Source organism: Epinephelus moara, chromosome 3 (assembly GCF_006386435.1).
Source record: "Epinephelus moara isolate mb chromosome 3, YSFRI_EMoa_1.0, whole genome shotgun sequence".
Taxonomy (NCBI): domain Eukaryota; kingdom Metazoa; phylum Chordata; class Actinopteri; order Perciformes; family Serranidae; genus Epinephelus; species Epinephelus moara.
Genome location: NC_065508.1, coordinates 20,907,548 through 20,934,965, shown reverse-complemented (window position 1 = coordinate 20,934,965; position 27,418 = coordinate 20,907,548). Strand labels below are relative to the sequence as shown.

The 27,418-nt window shown below is 41.7% G+C and overlaps 1 protein-coding gene across 2 annotated transcripts in view; it reads right to left on the bottom strand.

Annotated features, from left to right (window-relative positions):
* Positions 1-27,418, bottom strand: part of abr (ABR activator of RhoGEF and GTPase) — a 119,500-nt gene that overhangs the window by 21,636 nt on the left and 70,446 nt on the right. The window contains exon 1 of one of the 2 annotated variants that reach the window (XM_050040248.1): positions 2,251-2,840. The exons of the other annotated variant lie outside the window; for it this stretch is intronic. Coding sequence (XP_049896205.1) covers positions 2,251-2,436 — 186 coding nt within the window. The 5' untranslated portion in view covers positions 2,437-2,840. Of the gene's footprint in view, positions 1-2,250; positions 2,841-27,418 lie in introns of those variants that run through there. 2 annotated transcript variants of the gene reach the window in all.

Sequence of the window (27,418 nt, the reverse complement as noted above, 5' to 3'; positions counted from 1 at the left end):
ATGATGAAGATGGGGAGGACTGCTGAATAAACATGTGCAAACACAGTGAATTAAAAAAATGAGTCAGAGTTTTAGCTGCGTGTGCAGAGCTATGCATAGAACCAGGACAGACTCACGTGCGTCTTCTCTATCGTTCACATACAAAAGCATCTGGAGGGAGAAACAAAACAAAAAAAAACAAAACAGGAGCCTGTTTCCTGCTCCCACGCACGGATCACAATCCCGAACCTGCATTGAAACTATGCCATACCAGACCTGTTAATGTGCGCACTACAGCTGCAATAATAATTGACTAGCTGTCAACTATTAAATTTAATCGCCAACTTATTTGATCATCAGTCAAAAGACTCTGATTCAAGCTTCTTAAATGTGAATATTTTCTGATTTCTTTACTCCTCCATGACAGAAAACTAAGTATCTTTGGGTTGTGAACAAAACAAGACATTTGAGGACATCATCTTGGGCTTTGGGAAACACTTATCTACATTTTATAGACCAAACAACTAATCGTTTAATTAAGGAAAATAATCGTCAGACTCATCAACTATGAAAATAATCGTTAGTTGCAGCCATCTTTGTGTAACAGATCCCTCAACACAAGCTTCACTAATGACATCAACTGCCCTGTCTGAATGAACCTCAATCCCATAACTGCACACCCTGCCATCACTACATTGGCCATCTAAATTTACTCTAAAACTCGAGTGAGAGACACATTTTTCCTCTTCGTTTTTTTTTTTTTCAAACCCTCGTTTGTGTACATTATTTTAAAATCATGTCTAAAAATTCATATATAAACACAATAAAATAGTTTATCAAGCAACAAACAAAACAATGCAGAAAAACGCTGGTGATTGGCTGCATGCTAGGGATGAGAATTTTCCCTCATCCCTCTAAATTTGTCGCATCAGAGAAGGTATTTGGTCAGAAATATTATGTTCCATTTTTCCCTGTCCTAGCATTGATGAAGTGCTTTCGAGGAGATTTAAAAATATCAAGATATATATCATGTATCGAGATAGAGCCTTAAAATACTGTGACTTTTCAGCCCTAGTACATAGCCTGCACTGCACATTCATTATGTTTACTTTGTCAAAATACTTCCAAACATCTCTCTAATGCCTGGTCACTCCACTCTGCCAGTAACCTTAGATCTGATCTAGATCTAGATTTGTCCAGAAAATGTAAATGTTTAACGTAGAATAGAATATGTTTGTGTAGTGATTACTATATATGTTAATAGAATACTGACATCCAAATCGGGTACTCAAGTACTCAAAGACTCCCTACTACATACTTAGAAAATGCCAAAGTGATAAAGCTCTACCCTTGTAATGTAGCTGTATTGAAGAAAAAAAACCTGATAAAAATATGCCACACGTATGTTTCAGAACCAATGTGGCATTATGTGACAGTTAATGCAAAGTGGAATGCCAAAGGGGCATCAGATCAGCTCAGCCACTGGAGGACAGTATTTAAAATGCACAGCAGGGGGAGCTACACTGATACTGAAACATCTCAGAAGATGCAAATACCATGTACTCATCAAGAGCAGCTTTAAGAGAGGTATAGCAGAGAAAGGGCAGGAATGAGACAATAGGGAGGAAATTGTGATTTCAAGTTAAACTGACATTGTTTTATCCGACACATCTGTGGTTTTTAAAGTGATGATGATTTTCAACACCTGGGAAAAAGACACTGTACAGTCCAGGTGATAAGCCCTGCTAGTATCTGTGCTGTTTATCAGAACATTAACATCAGGAAACATTTGCTTATGGTACTCTAACCTCTTTTCCAAGCTGACAAAAGGCTTAGAGACACATTTATAGTATTCATTACAGTAAGTAGCATCAAATATGCAACAATAATCTCATTTCAGGACGGGAAAAAGCAAAAATGAAGGCTTTTCTAACAAATGTTATGTTTGTGTTTTCTGTGGCTGGTGTCACAGCAGGCCACTGTTCAGCCACCTTTTTAATTTAGCACTACATCACTGCCTCTAGCGCAGTCAATAGAGCCATCAGATAAGAACAATAGTCAACTCTCCACTGAAAGACAGACACCCGGGGAGAGAGCGCATGCACATGGAGAGGCATACACTGAGTATAAAGGAGAGGCTGAGCAAACAGATGGAAGTGACACAGTGATAAATAAAAGAGAACAAATGATAAAAGAGAGGAAACAGCTTGTGTGATGTGTGTGTATGTGTGTGTGTGTGTGTGTATGTGTGTGCATATGTCATTCAAAGACCTTTTGTCTGAGCAGCTTGCTGCGAACACGGCCCCATAGCTTGGCCCCGGTGTTGGTGTGCCTCTTAAGCACAGGGGTCTGAGGCTGGCTGGACAGATTTTGCTGGTTCTGGTCCACACAGCAGTGCTGCTCCAGACGCTCACACACCGAGTTCAAGTTTACATCCGACACTAGAATCTCCGTCATCCCAAAAGCCTTTGAATGCCTCTTCCACCAAAGCACAGGTGGAGGAAGTGCGGCGTGTACAAGGAGGTGGGGGAGGATGGATCCCCACGTAGCCTCTCACCGATCACCGGACCAGGTGCTGGAGAACCGCTCCAGGAATTCACCGGCGAAAAAAAAATCTCCCGCAGCTGACTCTCACTTCAATAAAGGGAAAAGTGATGACAGGGAGGAGAACAAGATGCTGCCATGGTCTCCTTGATAAGCCTGATAATAATTCCTCTGTGAGCTCAATCCACAGTCAGCTGCCAACATCTCTTCGCAGTGCAATCTGACTTCCACAACGGCAATCACAGATACAGAGCGCTGGAGCGAGGCAAAAAGAGAGAGAGAGAGAGAGAGAGAGACAGAGAAAGAGAGAGCGGAGGGAGGGAGATCGGGGGAGTGAATGAGCTCCCGTTGTCACTGAGCAGCCCTGCTTCTCCAGATGTTGATGGACACACCTCCAGAGAGGGGAGGAGGGAGCAATAAACAGTCAGTGAGAAATGAGAGAGGGGGAGAGTGAAAGAGAGAAAGAGGGAGGGAGGGAGGGATGGCGAAATGCTGAACTGTGTTTTGCTCCATGTTTTGACCCCTTGTCAACCTTTCCCAGAGCTGGTCATCACACTCAGGAAGTAAGCAAAGAGAGGAATGTGATGAAGAGAAAGAGGTAGAAAAGGTGTGAAACCTTAAGGGTACAGTGTGTCGGATTTAGGGGGATGAATTTACAGAAATGGAATGTAATATAAAAAGTATGTTTTCTATAATCACCTAAAAATAAAGCCCCGTTTCCACTGAGCAGGACGGTGCGGTACAGTTCAGTTCGGCCCGCTTTTTTTCCATTTCCACTGTGAAAAGTTGTGGATGGTACCAATGGAACCGTTCCATACCATCACCAATTTAGGTCCCCCCTCTGTTGGGGTACCTAGCACACAGATCTGGTACTAAAAGGTGGAGCTGTGAACACTGCAGTCTGTTGACTGGTCAATAGTGGACGGTTGCCCTTGCTCGGTGCTAAGTTGTGGCTGGTTTTGAGGCTCATGTAACCACTGTTTACAGTGGAAACGCTAGGGTCTAGATACCATGTCTGAAAGGTTACTTTTGGTTCAAAGGGCACCATACTGAAAGTGTTTGGTGGAAAAGGGGCTTAAGAATTGTTGTGTTTTTGTTGTCTTAGAATGAGTCACATATCTATATAGGGAGCAGGTCCTCGTCTATGGAGATAGCCATGTTGCGCCACCATGTTTCTACCGTAGTTCAGAAAGTACAAACCAAACACTGGCTCTAGACAGGGCCATTGATGTTTTTGCGTCGGCCACCATAGTTAGCAGCCCCTCCATGATGAGGGCGTACAGAAAAACACTAACGTCTGGATCGTAACTTATCAGAGATAAAAGGTGAGCACACATTAGCGGGTGTTGAGCTAGCGACAACCCCTGATTTGTAACATTAAACTACTTCATTCAGGGTTTTTACTGGTTTTAATCGGCAGGTCTGTTTGTTTTTGAGAAGAAGAGACCTCTGTGAATACTTCAGCTCCCAGTATAAACCCTACTGAACAATGGACACCAAAAGAATTATAACTCGGAGAAGGTTAACTGGTTGCAATCTGCAATCCTTACTGCTAGATGCCACTAAATCCCCTAAATCTTACACACTGGACCTTTAAAAAGTTCAGGTAATGAACGCTAAATATTAGTGGATAAAACGTCTAAAAAACATTAGGAAACATCACCTCAGTAAAAATTTCAGCAGACTTTAAAAGCTTCAGCATTGTCAAATGTCAGAAAATTCTTTTCCTCCACTTTCCACCCCATTCCTCCTCCTCCTCCTCCTCTTCTTCTTCTTCCTCTCAGTCTGAGTGCTTGTTACCGCGCCTTTCTGTGCCGATGACTTCTCCTCACCACGCTCTTACAGTTCTCTGATTTCCACGCGCACGCTCACTCGCACATCCTGGGAGACACGCCGAGCGAATCACCATCTTTATTCAACAGGACAGCCGGAGCTGGCTGCTCTTAAAAGGCGTATTCCTCCGTATAATGGATCGATAGGGGAAGGGGACTCTGTGTATGCCTGTCAAACTCCATCTCCATCCGTCGCCCGTGTCCCATCCTATTTGAATTAGAGGGGGAAAAATATTCTGCTGAGGAAAGGTTACAGACGCAAGGCTGCATTTTAAAACCTCCGCACCAGTACGACAGACTGTCTGCTGGGCTGAATGGTAGCTGTGATTGAGAGTCGACGTCTACTGGTAGGTAGACTGATGTGGACTGATTGTACAGTTATTCATGAAGAGATTCAGATAAGAAACAACAAGTACGTTACACAACTTCCTTGATCTACTGAAATGGTGGGACGCAGCTGTGTTTACTAGGACGGCAAGTGAGATGCATAAATATGTGATCCAAATAAATTTCTTTCTCTGCTAAATGTGTTGCCCTTTAACTATTGAGTTACTGATTACTGATACTCTAGATGAGCATTTAATAATTTGTCTGTCCTATATTTCCTCTAAAATAGCAGCTACAAGCAGAACAAGGGTAAGAATACATTAAGTGGCTTGTTTTAAGTCCATGTAGGCCCTGAACACACCTTCACAAACCAAACAGAGTCATCATGTCATCATGAGGCGCCTCACACGGCACTAGACAGTATGATACCATGGTGTAACAACATGTGGCTTAGTGTGTGTCCTGTGGTTGAGATATAAAAAGAGAGCAGATAGGAAGGGTGAGCAGGACAGCCTGTATGTCTGACTTTGTGACCGACAACGTAGGAGGAGGAGGAGGAGGAGGGAGGGGGGTTTAGTATGGGAGAGACCTCAGCCAACCCCTGGCCACAAAGTATTTTTAACTCGCAGGGTTTGTAACTATGAGACATACACACTCCATGCGTCACAACTTGGAAGGAATGTCTGGGAAAAGCATGTTTTGGAAATGGGGGAAAGAAGAAAACCCACAGGGGAGAGAGGAGATATTTAGGGAAAGATGAGAGAGAAGGGGAGCACTTATATAGAGTGGTATATTTTAACTGCGTGCATGTTAACCATAATATATGTTTTCTAATTCCCAGGTTGTGTTTATTGTAATTTTGAGGGCATACATAAATCATTAGTTCAATGTCTAAGTTTCATTGCCCATTTCTGGAAGTAAATATACCTAAGAAAATTGAAAAATTGAATTAAAAACAAACAAACAACAAAAACAAATAAAACATTATAATAAAATGATGAATAATAATAAAATATAAAACCAATAAATATAATAAATAAACAGCCATAAAAGAAAGAAAGAAAGAAAGAAAGAAAGAAAGACAGAAAAGAAGTACTTAAATACTTAAATTTAATTAAAAAATAAAATAAAATAAATAAATGAAATAAATAAATAAATAATAATAATAATAATAATAATAATAATAATAGTAGTAGTAGAAGAGAGATAGTAACATTAATGATAAAAATGTAATCTAAAAAATTATAATACTAGGATGAATAATAATAAAATATATTACCAATAAATATAATAAATAAACAGCCATAAAAAGAAAGAAAGAAAGAAATTATCTAAATATAAAGATTCTATAGATGGTATCTAAAAAAATCAGTAAAAAAAAAAGGGGGGGGGGGTTGATAAAAAAGAAATTACTTAAATTTAATAAAAAACAATAAAATAAATAAATGAAAATAATTATTATTATTATTGTAGAGGTAGAGAGATAGTAACATTAATGATAAAAATCAAATTACAAAAAAATACAATACTACGATGAATGATAATAAATAATATATTACCAATAAATATTATAAATAAACAGCCATAAAAAGAAAGTAAGAAAGAAAGAGGTTCTATTAATGGTAATAAAAAATTTGACAAAAAAATATTAACTGAAATGTAATTCAAAATAATAATAATAATTATTATTATACAGTGACAAAATAATATAAATAATAAAGACCATAAAGTAAATAAGTAAATAGAAATGAAATAAAATAGAGATACAAAATTCAAAGTAAATCTTTTTTTTGTTTAAAATATCTCTATCTATCTATCTATCTATCTATCTATCTATCTATCTAGTATTTGTCATATTTGGTATTGAACTTAGATAAAGTTAGGGGCTCTTACAATAAACAAAAAAATAATAGTCAAATTATTTATATTTCCAAGTATGAGTATTTTAACTTTGCTCTGCACATGGATGCACATTTTTTGGCTGTTGGCTTCCTTTTAACTGTCAAGAAAGAATAAAAGTTAAAAAAAAAATTGACAGCAGTGCGAGCCCCCCGACAAAAGGTCATCAGTGAACCCTCTTGTCTTCCATTCCCAAAGTGTACCATGTTACCATCTTTCCTCATTCATTTTCTTTAATGACTTTTCTTCTGTATATTTATATCCATGCTGACGACACTGATCATTTTGGTCAACCAGGTTAAGATCTGTTCTATCTATCTCTACTTGCAAACGGCCACAGTCGCACACAGAGCACAGTTACTCTTGAGAATAGCAGCGTTGCAGCATCTATACAACCGGGGTCAAATGGAGTCCATCACTTCACAACACATCACATCAGAAAAATCATGGAGTGAATACACATGCACGTATGCACTCCACCAGGCGCGAGACCACAACGACATACAGTGCGTTCATATATCCAGAGCCCCTCTCCGTCTAATGTTAGCTCATGCACTATTTATGGCATTAAAACATACATACTGCACATGCAGACATGTTAACCCAGACGACTGTGGGTTCACTCTAACTCCACACACATTAAAACAGTCCAAGCAGTTCTGCACAGCCTGCCACAGCTCACCAAACCCCCAAATGTATTCCATACGTGATATCTGAATGGAAAATAATAACAGGATAGTGTTGTTCCTGGTCTGAATCTTGTGGAAGCGAACCATTTCAGCTCTCTGGTTCAGTTGGTTGGATTGGTTTTGTTGTGCGTAAGAAGAGCCGAGTAATGGGCCCCTTTTTTACTGAAATGCCCTTGCATAGATAAAAATGTACCGTAGAGCTAAATTACCCATATGAAAAGATGAACTGCGTGGGGCTTTGAGCTCGGGAGACATGGGAATGATAAAAAAGAAGGAAAGGAAAGACGCAAGTAGGGGAGGAGGAGCGAGTCCAACAGGGAGATAAGATTAAGAGCTCTTATGGGAATGGGAGACTACATGAAAGGAAAGAAAAAGAGTAATTAGTAAAAGTGGTAATCCTTGAGATGTTTTTGTGGTGCAAGGTTTGGTGCTGAACACTAAGGCCTAGTCCACATAAACACAGGTAGGGGTTTTTTCCCTCCTTTATTTAAAAAATAAAAAAGCCATCCACACAAGCACTTAGGTGTGTGACGATACCAGGAATTCAGTAGTCGATAGCAATACCACTGAAATTCCACGATTCTCGATAACCAATTAAAATGAATTTAAATGTTATTAACAATCCCTGATGATCCGCCTTGAACGCAAAGTACCAGTCTATGTGGGTTCATGAGATTTTCCAGGTACAATATATTAACTAGTTCCTCCTCCATTGTCGTCGCTGATCAGCACTCGTACATGTAAGATGTGATGGGTGGTCTTTATCGTAGGTTATTTGTCTCGCCCTTCCTCCACTGTGATTGGACGGCTGGGTAAAAAGTGACAGTGACAAGCGCAGCGTTTTAATCAAAGCTGAACATTTTTCAAATCTCTGCAACCAGAAAAAGACGGCAAACATGCAACACAGAATAAATGCTCAGCACCTCATCACCTCGTTGTAGTGGAGTGTAAAGACGCAGCGCTGCCATTGTAAAGAATTAACAAAATATGTGGCCGCAGAAAGAAAACGCTCTTCTTTTTGATGAGACAACAGAACTTGATGCCGTGTTGTTGTTGTTCAACTGTGCTGGCAGGCGTTGTTCTTCTACCTTTGGCATGTAACGGCAGAGTACTTGTACTTTGTAGGCGTACATGCTGCCCCGTCAGGTCCAGAAGAATTGCATTCCCAGTATCTGAGGTACTAGAGAAAAACAAGTACGATGTTTTTAGAACTTTGGTATCGACATGTCTACAAGCACTGTTATAAAAGAAATCTCTGACCAACTGAAAACGCAAAAAGTGCTAACCAGAGCACACCAAACCTAGAGGCAGCAATATAACCCAATCACGAAAAGAAGAGGATGTTGATCAATCAGAAACCTGAAAAACAAGGTAACACCGAAAGGCTCCTTGGAGCAATAAACTCTGTAACCCATTCTAACACTTCTGTTTTTCAATCTAGAGGAAGGGCAAATGTACGTGTGTGTAAACATGTAAAGAGTCCTGTGGGCAAGGTTAGAGCCTGCACTATTTTGGCCATGTCAGTCATTGCATCTGCCCCCTAGAGGGAGCTCTACAAATGGCAATTCCTTTGTGGATGATAGGCCGTAGAAAAATCTATGTCTTCCAAAATACTACTTACGGCCATACCACCCTCAGAACGCCCAATCTCGTCTTTCAAAATACCTGTGTACATGTAGACTGGGCTGAACACTGTGGTGTTAGTATGGCTTCCAGAGATCACCTGACAACTTGACTGTTTGCTTGTTTTTCATTTACTGCTGATTATGTTGAATTTGTTCAGTTTGATACTATTTCTTTTCTGTTCTTTGGCATTGTGTGTTATATCCAGCTCTTCTCAAAATCTTTTTCTATTTTAAGAGACGGTTTTATTGCTGGAAATCTGTGCCTTAGGACAACCACACCAGATCTTTTAAAGGGTAACTGTAAAATGTTTCAAGGAATTTAATCACTGTTGCTTTACCACAATAAGTCATAATAATATACTTTTAAAAATGTAGCTGATTTGAACTTAAGGTAAAACCATCTGATTACAACATTAAAAAGGTGAAAGAGCAGATGGTCCAGCCCTGAGTGCCTGGGCTCTGACATCAGGACCAGTCCTGGCTCTTAATTATAGATGTGCTGGGTGGCACAGCCCCTCGTAAAGCTGCTCCATATGACCAGACAGGAGGGGGGGAAGGGAGTGTTGAACTAGGTCCTGGTTTACACTCCAAACTCCATCTGGGACTGCGGCCGCTCCCTGACAAGCCCTGTGATTCTGTTGATTCTGCGATTCTCCGGCCTCCATTCCTGCAGGTTTCAGCACTGCTCTGCCAATCATAGAGACCTTCGAGAGCCAGAGATAAATTAATGATCAATCTAACGGCTACGGTGCTCCGACATGAATATGGAGCAGCTCTGAATCCATGCCTGGCTAATGTGCAGGGATGGTCCAGTAACTGCAGTCCGTCTGGTGTTTTAGGGTGTTTTTCATGTACTGTAACAGACCCCAGTGAGTGTATGGTGGACATCTTGGGAACACTGTACAGCTGCTGAAAACATCTGCCTGTAAATGTTTTGCAGTTGACCTTCACTGTTTTCTCCCTTTGTATGAAACAAAGCCGGTACTTGAGTGTGACGCTAAGCAGTCCACGATGTTTTTTTGTTCACGTCGTAAGCAATTTAGTCACAAATACCGTCCTGAGTCAAAGTTGTAATATTTGACATTTACAAGATCTTGTGAACTACAACTCCAGATTTTCAGTGACTCTCCTCACAGCAAGAAGGTCCTGGGCTTGAATCCAACTCCTAGCTGGGCTCTATTTGTGTTCGTATATTCTGTCCTGCCTGATCTGTAAAAAACGTATGGATGGTTGGTGTATTAGATTGTTGAAGGAATATTAGGGCTGTAGTCAAACAATGACTGAAATTCTGCTTACTCTTTGACCAACTGACAGGTCGATGGGGTAAAACAAATCTGCATGTTATCTCTAGATTCACTACATCAGCCACAGTCTACCTGGTAGCAATGTGTGCCCATCAAAGTGTTTTTTTTCTGAGGCCAGTGTCTCAAGTGTTGTCAGCTGGGGGAAAAAAACACTTTGGTGAACACATGGCCTATTATGATAGTGACACCAGGAACCAATGGGAATTTGGCAGGACAAGAGCAATGACCAACCAACCAGAAGGTATCAGCACTAAGAAATATTTTGACATTTTGGAAATTAGCTTATTATGGTAGCGCTCAATAACCACCAGAGAAACAGTTTCAACACATTACTCTGCGTAACAAAACTACAGCTTGTCATTTTTAAATTTACATTTTGTGTACGGATTAAACATGTTAATAAATTAAAAAAATAAAAATAAATAAAATTTAAAATGCTGTTTGGTGAATTTTGGTCAAAGCCAGACCAGCAGATACCTTAGACCTTACTGACAAGACCTTACCAGTCTTTATGCTAAGCTAAGCTAACTGACCTCTAGCTGTAGCTCCATATTGAACACTCAGAAATGAGAGTGGTATCGATCTTCACAACTCACTCTCTGCAAAAAAGAGTCCCTGCTAATGGTTGCTCTGTATTTTCACTTTCATAGTGAACACACAGGGTTTGTGTTTTTACAACCTGCACGCACGAATAGGAGTCATAGTAACCTTCTGTTCATGTGGGCTTTGAACTGTGGCCCCAATTCATGCTACACAATCTAACTTTGAAAGTGTGTGTGTGTTCATTCATAACGTCACTACAGAAAAGACCTGTGAAGCAGCTAACAGAGGAACAAAGGTGATCATTTGGGACCTAGGTATCAGAAAATGATGAAATCAAAAAGAAACGGGGAGCAGCCTCGGGCTTATTTGACTTACTCATGAAAAATGACAAAGTGCTTCGTTTTCATCATGTGTGTCTCTGAGGCCTGTGATTGGCTGACATGAGGGGCTGGGTGACATTGATAGCTGCAAGCGGCGTTGTGAGCGGATAATTCAATCTGATTTAATTCGAACGGTCTCTGTAAGAATGTTTACTGGATGACCCACTCCACCTCTTTGATCTTTCCTGCTGCCTTCACTGGAGCTTAGGGAAGGGGAAGGGAAATAGGGTTAAAAAAGGAGGTGTGTGCGTGTGTGTGTGTGTGTGCATGTGTGTGAGAGGGGGGCTTTCGAGGGAGGGTCCTTCAGGGTACAGTGTGAGTGCTAAAGTGGGTGTGCAGAGGCGGGAGGGGGGTTTGGCAGGGTGGGAAATCACAGCCTTAGGGTGCTCTACAGATTATTCCTGCTTCTCTTTCATCTGAGCCGTTGGGGGGCATCTTCCTCAGATTAACCGCTCCATCACTTATTAAGCACTTTGGAACAAAAGTAGCGATGGAGAGCGAGGAGGGGAGAAAAGAGAGGAGCTACTGTAAGAGAAGGTTTCATTAACATGTAGCTCGAGTCTGTTGTGTGTTGTTGGGTGTGGCCGGCATGAGAAGAGGAGTGTGTGTGTGTGTGTGTGTGTGTGTGTGTGTGTGTGTCCTCCCAGAGCCAGAGAGTGGGTGGAAAAACAAAGCTTTCAGGATATGAAAATATATAAATAGACCCAGCTACTGAAAGCCTCAAAATTTACTCAGTGGTAGATCTGCGTAACTTCACTGAAGAGTATTTTGAGTCTGGTCAGTAAATTTGGATGCAGGTGAGGACAAAGAGAGAACTGTAAAGATAAACTGAGCAAGAGGAAACAAAGCACTAACAGAGGTGGAGGAGCAGAGTGATGCAAGAGCAAATGGTGAAGCTGTAACGCTGCTGGTTCTGCATGACAAACCTCCTTTCAAACAGCGAGGTCACACTCTGTATACACACTGATCCTCACACTGCTATTCATGTACTTTCACCTGATTGATTGTAATTGCTAATTATGTTTATCTGTACCCATCTTAATTTATTTCATTGTCATAATTCATCATTAAGATGTGATTATTCATCAAAGGTTCTGTATGCGACATACAGAGCATTAATATAACAGCAAACCACTACTTGCTATGTAAAGATAAGGTTGAGTAATGGTGTCCTGAGCAGAGAATGAAGTCATGCCGTCCTACGTGCTAACTTATCATCGCTACTTTGTACAGTAGTCATACAGTTCTTACTGCTTAAACCTGGACAGTGTCATCGCAAAAGTGTAGCCCCCACCCTTTGGTTCCATCTTGGTTAACAATGTTAGTTCTGTCAGCAGTGCTGCCATTGTTTAGTGCTGTTTATTGAGTTTGCACCATTAGCTGCTAGCCGCTGGCTAAGCCCCCTCGATGTCGACACTCCTTAAATATGGAGCCCTTTTAAGTCACTAGGAAGTGTTGCCAACTTGGAACAGGTTCCGTTCAAGTTCCCACACATGAAGCTCAGCGCAAGTTAAATCAGGAAGACTTTCTTTATGCTATATCCATTCACAGTTCTTTCTCCATCCTACTCCCACCACTTCCACCTATCTGCTGACTCTGGGTGTTCCCTCTGTGGGTTAGCCAATCAAGCTTTGCCACGATCTCCTTCAGCCGTTCATGTTGCTGCTGCCAAACTTAAATTCTCTTCTCTGCTCCTGTCAGCTGTCTTTTAGGCAGACTTGTCGTGCCGTCCTCCACCCCATTCACCTCCAGTCACCTTATCAAGAGCCCAGGACAAGCACATCAAAAGCCCACGCCTTTTCACATCCAAATCCTCAGCTCCCTCTTAATCTCATCTCATCAACACTATCACCACCAGTATCTAGACTCTACAGGCGAGCAAAGGGACCAAAAAAGTTGGTTTCAAACTGGAAACAAAAAAAAAAAAGACAGGTTTTTCTTGACCTGCGAACCATGACCTGTGTCATACAATACAGCTTCTAAAGAGAGGATGTAACATTGCATGTTATAGTCTGCTACATCTTGTGAGCAATAATAGTCAGCCTATGCTTGATTTTAGGATAAAACCAATATCTGTAATAACAAAACAAAATCTAGCAGGTAATCAGGATGTCTACATATCAGATATAACTTTGATGCTTTTTATGATCTTTTCGAGAACACTTTAAAGACAAATTTAAGACGATCTGTTTCTCATTGAAGCATTGCAGGTAAGTGTGAAGGTAAGCGGTGTATATTTAGTCCCATGCAGAGGTAAGTTTTATGTAGGTATACGGTGCAAAAGCAAGCAGGTTCGCTAGACCGCACCAACGTTCCAAGAATCCTGAACAGAGCTGATTCAAGAACGAGAGCTGATGTGGGGGAAAAGTAGTTAGAGGGAGCCAACACAGCTGATGCTCTGTGTGTGTGCCAACAAGATTAAAATGAGTCGTTCCTCAGCGCACTGTATTTGTTCACCAAACAACAGAAATCTTTCCAGTCACACAGACAAACAACAGCACCTCCTTAGTGGACGTAATTACAGCTAAACAACATAGTGAACTTTCTTTAATTACAACTAATCCGCCCATCCCTGGCAAACATTACAGCATACAATTTGAGCCAAGCTGAAACTTGAGTTTGCTTTAAATAAACACCCGTGGCTCAACATGAAGTTAAAGCTGCGCGAGGCAAATTTGCATTTTTGAAACCCCAAGTGGTGGTGCAAAATAACTTTTTGGAATTTTTCAAAAAGTTCAGACATCATTACTCATAAAGCACCACATAATCCTGAGTGTCTGGGTTTCCATTTTCCTTAGCTGCAAGCAGGAGATTGTGATAAGAAATCTTTCCGCAGCAGGTTTAGCCATCATTGCTGTGTCCAGGTTTTTCTGGCTCAAGTGCTCACTTGCTGCATTTTGCTTAAAATTTGTTATTTTGTGAGCACAGACAAGATTTTCAGTTGCAGTCATACCTGGCATCAGTTTAATGTGTGAAAATAGGGCAAATCTAAGAAGTAAGTCTCAGAGGGGATGACACATTCTTATCTGTTTGAGCAACAGTTGCATGTGATGTAGACTGGAGTAGGGTGTGACCTCTTCATACAAACCATCCTGCCCTTTAGGGCGATATGCATGTGAACCCATTATATGAAGCCGTGATCTTCGTGTTGTGCCCTCTGCTTGACGAGGACAAGGCTGTGTTACATCTGAACAGTGTGACCCAGTTCCAGTGATGAAATGAGCGCAGCCTCACAGGAGGACAACACTGCTGCTGACCTGCTTGAATAATTCACTCTAAAAGTGTAAACCTGCGGCTGACTGGACGCAGTCACCTGGACGATTACATGAGCAGGGAGAAGGAAGAGAGACGAGGAGGTGACAGGATGATCCCGAGTGACATGAGGTGAGATAAGAGCGTATTATGCAACCAGAGGTTACAGTAAAAAGCAGTGAGGAAAAACATTTTTGAGCATGATGGTCTAAGTGTTAGAGGAGGAGGTGGATGAGGCTGTTTTACACGAGAACATCCAATTTAAACTGCAACAGTCTTCTCAGTTAAAACCTGCTCAATGCTTTCTATAGTTTTTGGGAAGTGTGTTCATGATGCAGACATTTTTTCGATGATTCTAGTGAAGTGGAGGTGAGTTTGATACTTAACAGGAAGCAGAGAGACCAGCTCATGTAGTCTCCACTTTGCCATGACCAAGCGGCAACCTCCAGGGTTGAAAGATCCTGACAGTCCATCCCCATAGACCTCCATGTTAAAATGCCCAACTTTACAGCAGAAATAAACATGTTTACCTGGTACAAAAAACAGTTTGGTCTCTATAGCTTATTTCCCTCTTTATCACTATACGTGAGGGGATCATCCAAATATGGTCACCACTGGCTCCAAAAAAACAAGATGACGACGACCACAATGCCAAGCTCGACGCTTCAAAACGTGAGTCTGCAAACCAGGGGCAACAGCACTTGAGTGATCGGAAGGCTAGAAAAGCGCTATACCAGTGTAGTCCATTTACCAATGGGTGACGTAATGGTAACTACGTCCTTTATTTTTACAGTCTATGGTCATGACCAAACAAAACACCCCAACCACACCCAACAGCTGAAATCCTGTCATTACAAGTGGTGTTTCCATTCAACTGACCCTTCACTAATCCTGCCCCTCGAACACAGACTGGCCAATCATAGCAAAGCGTCGTCGCGCTCCGACAAGGGTCTGCCAACTACATGGCTGTGCTCCATAGAATCTCATGCAATCATTTCAGATGTTCGTCCCCATGGCTCAGCTCTCCCTCTCCGCGGAGAGCCCTCAGCTCCACTCCCACGGCCGACCCTCGGCCCTCCGGCCGGGCCCAGCCCCACCTCACCCTTCCCCTCCCTCCGGGGCTCCGAGTTCTGTCTTCCTTTTTTTGGGTTTGGCCGTGTAGGCAGTTGTAGCCAATGCTGGAATAGCTATTTTACCTGGTGCACTGTTCGCCATTGCCGCTTGCTCTCCCCTTCTGCCGGCGGCACAGGAACGCGCATATGCAGTAGAACAGCCAATAGGAACGCAGTGGTCTGAGCTGACCTTTGATTGGTTGATGCACATCGGCACGATACTGATTCTTTAGAGGCTGAACACAGAGCCATGGTGAGGTGCAGAAACCTATTGTTTGTCTCAGACCACTTGATTTACCTTATGCTTAGAGGATATTATAACATTTTTACTCAATTATACCAAAACAATGTTGCCTACTGGAGCTTTAATGAGAGACATGAAACCCCCATTATTGAAAAATCGGATTTGTTACCTCTGGCATTTTCTTTTCCATCAAAACTGCATCAGCTATTCTGTTAACCAATTCACAGCAGCATCCACAACACGTTCTTCTTTCACCAATAGCGAGTAAAAAAAAATCAGTGTAGGGTCAAAACCTCATTAGCAGGTGATGAGGCTATCAACTTGAAGGTTGAAAATCAATTAGTGAATCAATGGAGACTATACTTGCTGCGGCTCCTGACAAGTACCCCGATGATTGGATTGTTATGATGACCGGTCTCTCTGTAACAGTGTTACAGCAGACCACCTCAGGCTTATAAGGAGGAGCTGTGGTTAAACGTTTTCTCTCTGATGTACCACACAGCCAAGTCTCTCCTGTTTTTTCTTTTACTTTAATCCTCTATCTTTCTCCTTCCAATTCACAGATAACGAAGACAGCTTAGAGGTGAAACAATAGTGTTTTTCCACTAATGGTCGATACCAAGCAGCCAGTGGCTGGATTATTGAGACTGGTTCACAGTGGTTTCTATCTAACCGGAGCTGACCTGCCTCCCTCATGCTGGCTGGGGAGAGGAGAAGATACAAGTAGGCAGAGATGCAATCAACCCAAACAACTCCTCTGCAACTCCTGGAACACACACATCCAGTACACATCCCTCTCCCGGCTATTACACAACACACATTACATAATTCATACAGTTTGCGACTCTGAATCAGACTTTTAAGGTGCCCTCCCTCATAAACACCCACTCAGCTCTTTGAAAGGACAAGCACAGGGAACAGGTACAGTACAACACTTGAGCTGGCACCCCCGCCGGATCAACACATTTTATGATTCCGCCAAGGACATTTAAAAAATAACACTGCTCGGATGAATTCAGCACAACACGCTGGTTATGCAACAGGCGGCTTCAAGCGAAGCAATGCACAGAGAGCACTCGTCATCTGAGAAATACTCAGAGCTGGAGAGAACACTGTTCTGCAAGGTTACTTAAAGGGGACCTGTAATGCTTTTTCATATTTTCTGTCATACACATAATGTTACAATGTCGGATGTTCTTATTACACGTGGCCAGAGTTTCAAATAATGAAGTAAACATATGTAAAAGTAATCCTGTGAGCAAAAAACATCAAGCCTCAGACTGTTCTGAATACTGTTTCCAATGGTTTTTCTACTTTTGAGACAAGCTGGCGTCAGCTTGTGACGTCTTTACATGGTCACCTGCTCCAGGCATGCTACTGCAGGTGTTTACATTACATACACTGCTACATGTAGCTACATGCTAATGTCAGGTAAGCATGTAATCATGGTTGCCGATTAATTTCTGCCCACTTTCAGATCATACTCCTGCTGGAATATATCTGCTTGTGTTTAGAAACTTAACTTTAAAAGGTGCAATGATGGTGCAGGCTTTTTGGGGAGGAAAGCTTTAAGAGACAAGCGATAAAACAACAGCCCACTCCCCAAAAAGAAAATATTGGTTTTGTAAGATTCAGCAAACCACTAATGTACCTTGCATTTGTGCATTTCATACTTATCATATCAATGTTTCTAAAGTTATGTAGTGTAAAAGCAGACTTTGTTATATGGTGTGACAATTAGGCAAGATGCTGGCCAAGCTGCAGACCACTGTTCAAGACCAACAAACAATGTTTTTTAAGCAACTTGTCACTGTTTTTCCACTGGGATAGTGCCACAGAAAGTGGTAGCTTTTTACCAAGCTATCGCCACATTTCCTGCTGTGATTGTGCCACCAAAAACATTTTTTTCTGAGGGCAAACACAATCTTTCCCTAACCATAACCAAGTGGTTTTTGTGCCTACACCTAACCACATTAACCACGATGTTGTTGAAATGTAAAGTTTGAACCTGTGCACTACATAATAACATGCTAAACAGAAACATATGATGCCAACATATATTCTGGTGACTGGTTTGAAAATGGAGCGTTTCAGACACAGGTGTTCCAGCACAGACAGTATGAGGAAAACAAAGTGGTTTTGACCATTACAGCATGTAAACGTGTTCTAGTAGAAACCCAAAATACAAGTATGAACCTGACATTGAGCATAACATATCCCTTTTAAACTAGTCCTATTCAGTGGTCAACTCACAGCGGAGTAAAAAAGGCTGATTGCAAAGTGTAAATCACTAAAGTTTTGTGACTACTGACGTTAGAACAAACATTTGGATCAGTACATGTCACTTGAGGTTGTGTATTTGTCAGAGCTACACACTTGAACTGTTCCTCTCCATTAGAGAGTTTTAACATTCCTTAATGTGCTAAAAAGGCAGAAGATCAAGTTGAAAGTTGCTTTGATCCCCGACATGTTACATGTGGCATCAGTCTGCTCCGCAGCACCAGCACTGGATTTGGCGAGACCATAAACATGAGCTGACCGCAATGGCAATGACCTCATCTTTTACACAGCTGACAAGTTCAAAACATCCTCACAGCAGGGAGTCTGCAGGGACTTTTAGAAACACTTCCTCCACATGAAAACAATTACATCATCATTAGCCTCATTTGTGGTGGCAAAATACTGAGGTCCCTGGACAGAAATTGAAGCAGCCAATAATCAGGGCTTTGTTATTGCGGCTGTGAAAGAGTTAAACAATACATATAACCCACCTTATGACCATTATCGACATGTGTTTACATTCTTTTAACTCATTACAGCATGTGTGTATCTGCCACGTGAGGAATGTTTTGTTTCATGAGTGAAGGTAAACACCTGTCAGGGTGGCCAGCTGTCTGGCTGCACATTTGTAAAGCAGACCTGGACAACAACATTAACATTAATACCAATAAAGCCTCAGTTTTGGACTTTCGAGAGTGGGAGGAGTTTCCGATATTTAGCTCAGAGTTCATACAGTCTGCACAGTCCGGACAGGAAATGGGCAGTCTCTCTCCCTCGCCCTGGGACAGGAAGTCATAAAGCAGGATCAAACGCCTGGCACTGCTCACGGTCCTGCCATATGAATAGCATAATGTCATGGGAAGTCATGGACCCAAGAACGACCCAAAGCCTTTGCAATAGCCGAAGTTATGAAAACCTGACCTACTGGAGGTAGCTGGGGCTTTGCAGAGTGTCGATTTTGTACATGAAGCTAAAAATCAGTCAGAGGTCCTCTCAGTGTTATACTACCTGGCTGCATTTACATTAAACATGAAGAGGGCCTTGTACCACTCTGGTAAGTGGAGTGGAAGGAATATGGAAAGGTCATCAGGACTTGCTGAAATGTGAAGAGAGGGAAAACGAACACGAGAGCACGCAGGTTTGAGCCATGACCTGAAACTAGTGAGCCAAACACGCTACAAGAAAAGACACGGTGAAACAGCAAAAAAATCCATACAGCAGTACTAAATCCTTAAACTATTAATATGTAAAGTCTTTTTAAACTAGAAAAGTTAAGTATTTAACCAATAATCATTCAAAACGTATTGCTTTAAGTCAAAACAAATCCAAGAGATAACCAACTAAAACCATACAAATCTCATATAAATGGATGTTGTGGCCTATTTGCTTCTGATCCACTGTACCGCTATATTCAGATCTAAATTTGTATGTTATAAACCACATCTCAGCAACTGTACATCAGGTTAAAGGTCACAGCCAAGATAAGGCCATGGGCTAAAAGCACTATTTTAGGGACCTTGCATTCACTTTAAATCTTCCCACGAGCCTGGGAAGAATACTATTAATAAGTGTATTTCCCTCAGCCAGCAGTTTTCATGTCCACTCATTTTGCTCTCTGTCTAGCGGGTAAATTCAGTATGTGTGTTTGTGGCTGGGGGCTTTCTCTCTTGACTCACCCGTGAACACGCTTAGATCACTACAGGAGGCGAGCAGATGCCTCTGCAACACTCTAACATGCAAAAACTGCATGCCAAAACCCAAAAATAACAGCTGCAGTACCTCCAGCTACTGATTAAGAGTCAGCTGCTGTTTCATCTGCATATGGTGTGGAGGAAACACAAGCTAAACACTAGATATCAACCCAAGGTTTGTGAAACTGACTCGCTTAATAACCTCTCATCTTCATCAAAATATCTCATTAAAAACGTACTCTTCCTTTACTAATTTGCACATAGAAGAAAAACTGCAGACCTTCACAAGTGTTGGGGCTTCAGGGATCAGACGGAGCGTGTAAAGACAGAGCTGACAGCTTACTGAGGCATAAACACACAGTTCTATAGGTACTTCAACAAAAAATCAAGACAGTGTGGCGGCTCAAGGACAAGGAGCATCCTAGAAACGAGTACACAGACACTCACACACACATCCACAGCTCTTGGCAGACAGCACGCATGAGGCTCCTCTTTCAAAAATCATTGGAATTTTCAACAGGGATGTCGATGAACAATAAAATGAAACGTGACTGGAAAATACAAACAGTCAATAGCAAAATCTCTTATCACCGTGAATGGTCAAACCATTTGTTGTTTTCCTGGTGTTTCTCCCATCCTGTTGGGAAAGGTCCAAACATCATTAGACCTGAACCACTTCCCCTGATACAAAATGTTGTCATTGGATCATGGGTGTTTTGCAAAGCTTCTCCTGAGGTTGTAGAATGGAAAACCAGGATGTCAGTAATCCCTCTGACACACTATACTACTGGATTCTTGTGGACGCTTCTGGGGAAAACGTTTAGAGCCAAACGCTACACAGTAGACAGGATGAAATGGGGAAGTGTGGTGAACTGGGAGATGGCCCTGCAATACAAGTACCCATCTGCCAAGTGTTTAACCAAGACACTGAATTCCTACAAGCTTTACAGAGACTGCATAATAGGTGACCTGACCTTTGACAACCTGATCGCCAGAAAAACTGTTGGTATTGAATGTTTCTGCAAGCAACTGATGTTGTATTTATATGTTATCACGTTGCTGATAAGCTGTAACAACAATGCTGTGGTTAATGTGGGGTTATGTTTAAGCACCAAAACCACTTGGTTAAGGTTAGAAAAAGATCATGTTTGGGCATTAAAAAAATAGTATTAGCGGCACAATCACAGCTGGAGAGGCCATCCGCTCTTCGTGGCGCAATTCTGGCTGGAAACACGGTGATGTATATGGAAAAAACAACTGCTTTTTGTGGCACTGTCCTGACAAGAAACAGCAATGTCTCAGTAAAAAACAATTGCTTTTCATGGCATTTTCCACAAAGGAAACACAGCGATGTCTAGGTAAAAAACAACTACTTTTTGTGGCACTATCCAAGAAGGAAACGCAGCGATGTCTACAGAAAAAACACCTGCTTTTTGTGGCACTATCCCGACAAGAAATGCAGCAGTGTCTCAGTAACAAACAAGTGCTTTTCATGGCATTATCCCAGAAGAAAATATGATCATATCATGATAAATAACAACCACTTTTTGTGGCACTATCTCAGAAGGAAATGCAGCGATTTCTCAGTAAAAAACAAGCACTTTTCGTGGCATTATCCTGACAAGAAACACAGGGATGTCTCAGTAAAAAACAAGCACTTGTTGTGCTTTTTCTGCAGCTTGGCAGGCATCTAGCTGTCACGCCATTCACCATCCCCTCCCAGGGACAAAGTCAGCTCATATTCTACATCACTTCAGAAACACTGATATGATACGTATGAAATGTACAAGTGTAACATTCGTAGTTTGCAGAACCATACCATGCCAACATTTTCTCCCTCAGAAAATGATCAACCATGCTTATTTGGGTTTACTTGAGATACTACAACGCACTGTGGATTAAGCCACAATTCGGTCTGAAGCAAGAAAGCACACTGCCAATTGTAATTCCATTTATTCCTAGTGACCACTGCCCTGATGTCTCCCCCACAATATCTCCAATTCCTACAAGAGAACCAAGCCTCAAACAGGCCCCACTGCAGATCAACCATCCTGCATAATGAGGTGCAGAACCACAGCGGGCAAATACTTGCTCAATCTCAGACCCCAGCTCTAGCCATGTGGAAAGCATCGTAGTTCCTGCACAATCATCATGTCTAAACAAACAGCCAAGGAGAGCATTTTAACAAAGTGGCATTCGAGTAAACGCTCCAGCTTTATATCTGTCCAACCCCATCACTAGCTTCCCCTGAGGGTAGCGTGGGGTTCAAAACAAAAGCAGCCCAGAGCAAACATAAGCTACAGACGGATATCCATCACATCTTAATGCTGTAGGAACAGCTCTGGTCCCCTGACTGACCACTTGAAAGCCAGAACGGGCTCTCCATGCAGGGACACAGTGTGTTGCTGAGGCCCATTTACTTTAATATAGGCCAGAAGGCTGCCAACAACAACAAGAGGAAAAGGGATGCAGAGAGGGAGAAAGTATTCTGGTCTCACTGGGGTTGGGGGAATAAAAAAAGACAGAGTCACATCTTGGTTCTGGCAGTGATGTGAAATCTGATTAAGAGAGCAAAGAAGGCAGAGAGACACTGAGGGGCGTCTCTGTGGAGCTGTTTTACCCGTCAACCATGGATGGAGGAGGACAGTGTGGAGGAGCGAGGGGAGGAACAGTTTGACATTTATGGGACATACGCTTATTCGCTTTCTTGCAGAGAAACAAATGAAAAAATCGATTCCACTCTCATAGTCTGTTAGATACAAGGCTGCAGCCAGCAGCTGGTTAGCTTAGCTCAGCATAAAGACTACAGAGAGTCAGTATGCCCGGCCAAGAAAAAGCCTGACACCTGAGGGTTGATTTATAGTTGAACATAGACTGTAAGCAGAGCCTTCACATGTCGCCTACGCCCCCGAGAGCATTAATACTTGTGCGATGGTGTGTCTGCGTCGCTCTGCAATTAAATTGCCATCTTCTTCCACACCATTATTTGTGGAACTCTCTTTCCATGAATTCGCTGCCATCAGTCTTTATAATGTGGTGAAGAAGAGTCGTACATATTTACTACTTCTTTATTTAATCTTTACTTGATTTGGACCATGTTTATGACAAAGGAGAAGCTGGAAATAGGTAGGATGAAATGCAATGCTACCAAGTAGAGCAGTCACAGTTGTTGTTGACATTTTGAAGCCTTGAGTTTGGTGTTCTGGCCTTTGCCATCTTGTTTTTTTTTGGAGTCAGAGGTGACCATATTTGACTGAGAGGGTGGAGATGCAGAGGAGCGATCTGTAGACTTCTTTTAAAGGCCTACATTTGAAAAGTCAAACTTCCTCTTTAGCTCTTGATGGGAAAGTGTCTCAATTACTTTGGCTGACGGAGGGCTTTGTGATTTGAACTTAGCATATTTTTGGGGGCATTTGCTAAAACGATGGGTGTGGTTGTTTTTTCTTGGGAGGCAAATCTCTGTAAACAATATGACATGAGGCTAAAAATAAACAACAGTTTAAAAATTTGCTATTTTAAATTATTTATAGCCACATACACCCAGGTTGTCATTGCAATTTACATGATCCTATACTACTTTTGATCTACTCAATTTCATATCACAAAGATTTCAATACCACCCTAACAATAGGTAAACCCTGCTAATAGATAAAAGAGGACAGAGCAGAAGCAAAGGAAGCATCACCGGGCAGACTTTAATACACAGGACACTCATCCAGTGACCACGCAGGGATTTCACAGACCCTAGACAATCCATGGGTTGAGCCTCTCAGTGTGCTGGCTGGCAGAGCCAAGCATGAAATGAGCTTTGCCCCTCAGAGAGTCAGACTGGGACCGCGATGAGAAGGATGAGGTGAATCTCCTTCCCCAATGTCATCTGTTGTCTATAAATCCACAGCATGAGTGCAGCCAGGGAATGTGAAGTTTATATGTGAATTAGAAGAAAAAATGACTGCCATACATCAACGGGGGAATAAAAAACCTAAATTAAACCTGGAATGTCCCGGGATACAAAGAAAGAAAAACTGTTGTTACAGAGAGAACACCAAAGGGGAACCGCAGGGTTTAATGACATGAAATTTCTTTGATTGATATTGAACAGAACATATTTTGACACCATTACTTGGTCTGCTAACAGTTGTCTTCCATAAAAACTAGAGAAGAGCTGGTTGTTTTAAACACAGCAGGGCTACAAAGACAGCGAGAGGTTAGGATGTTACAAGGTAACTTTAGCATTTTTTACCCTGGACCCTATTTCCTTATGCATTTGTGTCTAAGTTCATACCATAGAGAGTTAACACATTATTCTCTACAACTCTCAGGTTCCAAAGCTACCAAGCAGCTGAAACAATAAGGGAGAAAATTTTAGAAACAGCCAAGTTAACTGATCCTGATCGGTGGAAACAGAGAACTCAAGCTCTTGTGGCTGGACTGAGAGGCTCTCATCACTCCTCACACGGTTTTATCTGAGCATAGACATTGACGGCCTCTGTGTTCAAATATGACACTCTTTTTATTAGCTGACCCCCTCCCCCTCCTCCTTCAGACTGTTTCCAATTATTTCTGAACCCTGACTCTTCCACAAGACAAAAGGGTGGTAGTAAGTGCGTGGAGAGATTCACGGTGCCTCTCTGGAGAGCATTTCATTTCCCAGGCTGTGATGAGCGCCTTTGTTCTCACTTTAACTCTCAGCATCACATAATTGGCCACCATCTGGGGCTCTCATTCCTATTCTCCTCCTCCATCTCTTTCTCTTCTGTGTTTCTCGCAAACCGCGCTCTCCACGTGCGCTCCATATGCATGTTCATGGTAGGAAATCATACATCTGTTGTCAATCCTTTACACTTCCCTGAAACATTATGTAACATTATAATGAGGACCAATTACACAGTCGGCGTGCCCTCAACATCTCTGAGGTGCTTTGGAGAGCAATGTGTTTGTATTTTCTACCGGGGTGGGGGGGGGGGACACAGAGGGATAAATGGGATAGCGAGGGAGGAAGAGACATCACACAGAGCTCCTTTGGCCTTTAAATTGTGACTTTATTCTTTCACGAGGTCCTTAGTCATCCAACAGCTACAGCAAAGCTTTCCTGCTTTGCTCTTCCTACACGGTTCACAGTTCACTCTTTATCCTCGGCTGAATCAAAAGTCTGTCCAACGCCTCCGACTTGTACAGGGTCCAGCAGCAGCTGAGACTTTAACCAGTTCTGGCATCCTTTTACTCATAACTGGTTACATTCACAATTTAGTAAGAGTTTGTTCATCACTGAAATGAGCTGAAATCCATAATGTTTCGTAGCCGTGCTTGCAGTGTGACTTAGGAATGGCAATGTGGGTCTGTCGGTCCATCACTTTGGTCCAAGCTATTGGATAGGGCAGCACAATTATTCGAATATTAATCACAATCACTATTTGCGCCTCCCACAATTAAATGGACACGATCAACTGAAACATTCAAGCTTAAAATGTATGATCCCCTCATAGAAAACTCCACTGCGTATCAGCTCAAGCTCTTCCTAAACTAAAAGCCAGCCTCCACTTTTAAAGAGCTGGTATGCTGTTACGCACACATCCTGTAGCAGCAGCCTGTGAAAAACTTTCCACAATGTTGTGGCAGCAGATGGGCAAACAAAAATCATCTGCTCATCAACCGTCATCATCTGTTCTTTGGAAGTATTTCGGATTTGGGAGAAAACCAATCATATGCAAAGAATGTATGAAACTTGTGTCTGCACCTCAAAGACACAAAACTAACTTGTTAAACCACTTGAGAAAACACCACAATTTGCAGCAAGATGAATGCATGAAGGCGAGAGGAATAACGTCGCTAACGCTACCTCGCTGGATCCCCATCCTTGTCCAGTGTCAACTCAGACATCCATAGCAGTGATATAATTTTATTTATGTTTATTTCTAGGCAGATCCATTGAATTCAGGCAAAGAGAAACCTTATTTTAAGTCTTGTTCTAATGCAAAGATTTGTACATTAGCAGGAATGTAGCACAACATGTGAGTGAAAGCAGTCCTCTATTGATTTAAATGTGAAAGTGCAATAAAAATATTTTGTCAGTAAAATCAATAAGTTATCAGGATAAATATTTCTGATCTCAATATGAATCAAATTTTGGGCTAGTCCTGCTTCTAAGGATTGTGACGTATGAAACCCTGGCTGTCTGAATTCAAGTTTTAAGAAGGCATAAATGCTCAGCAATGGTGCTGACTGCTTATTTCACTCATGATACCTGATACCTGCAAAACTAGTGGCATTCCATGATCTGTACTTTATGTGTAGTGCCTTTGTATAATGTGTATGATATTTGTGTTGGACAGTCAGTCAATGTTATTGTATTCCGGTAGATATCCTGCCTTAAAGTAATCTCAAATATAGAATTCTTATTTATATTTGAACGATTTAAGAAAGTTGTTCCCAACTAGTTAGTCACAGTCCAAATTTGGGTCACAGGTCTATCCTGAATGGACCGCAAGTGACTCGCTTGCATGTCAGTTTGTAAAAAAAACATACACTTTATTTTACTTTATTTTTAAGAACAGTACATTTTCAGCACAGAGCTTTTATTTTGAAGTAGCGTTTTCTGCTGTAGAGTGAGTGACTAACCGACAGCTCAACGACATGGCCAATTGCAAGTATGTCGCTGAATCTATTAAACTGTGGGACCTCGAACTAATGACTAAAGAGAAATTTCGAAAGCTGGTCCAGTTGGGAACCACTGATTTAAGACATCCATTTTCCAAGTTTTACTAACCAAAGTTTTCTGTTTAGACTGGAATGGATCTCAGTTATTACTCAGTGATTTATGACGGAGTGGACTACACAGACTGAAAGCAGAACTGCGGGTCAAAGTGCAACCAACTCTGGCTCACAATACAAATGTATTTAGGCTACTTGCTCCACATGATTAACGTCAGTCTACTGATGTTTAAGCACATGTCAGCCTTCATCAGACTGTAAGGTCCGGACAGTCCCACATAAGAACATTTTGTTTTACTGCTGTCCTCCTTAAATCATTTTCCATAAGAAGATGGCATTAAAACAGTAACATTAGAACTCCTCATCCTTGCCTGTTCTCTGCAGCGTAGAACATGTGATTCTAAGAAAAACCCAACAAAAGCATCAAGCTGGATGACAAATGCTGATCAAATGTGTCTGTTTTATTTTCACACTCACATAAACTAGATTTGGCAGGTCAGGGGCTTTTCCTATTCTACTCTCACAGAGGAAAACAGTGGGTATCTGCACGTTTGCGTGATCTAAGAACGCATACAGGAGTGCATGTAGTTATTTAGGGCATGCATATCCCCAGTGGCAGGGAGTGGATGTTTCAAGTGGGAACAAAGGCTGTCTAAGTGAGGGTTGTGACGGAGGAGATCCTTTGTGGGGAGATGACAGGGAAAGACTAAAAATCCATCAAAACACCGCTATCAGCTCCAATGATCAAGGATCGTTTGATGAAGGAAGTCGGCTTAATTGGGACTCATCAATAAAAAAAAGCACCATATGCTCAAACCCAGACAGACTATGAGGGATGAGCCTCATTAAAAAATATAGCCGAAAAAAAATACAGGGAACATAAAGAATAATATAAGTGGGTTTATGAGGAAAAGAGCAATGAGGACGATCTTTGGTACCGACTGTTAATCTACAACCCCCACCCCAAAACACACACACACACACTCGCCAGACAAAGGAGACGTAA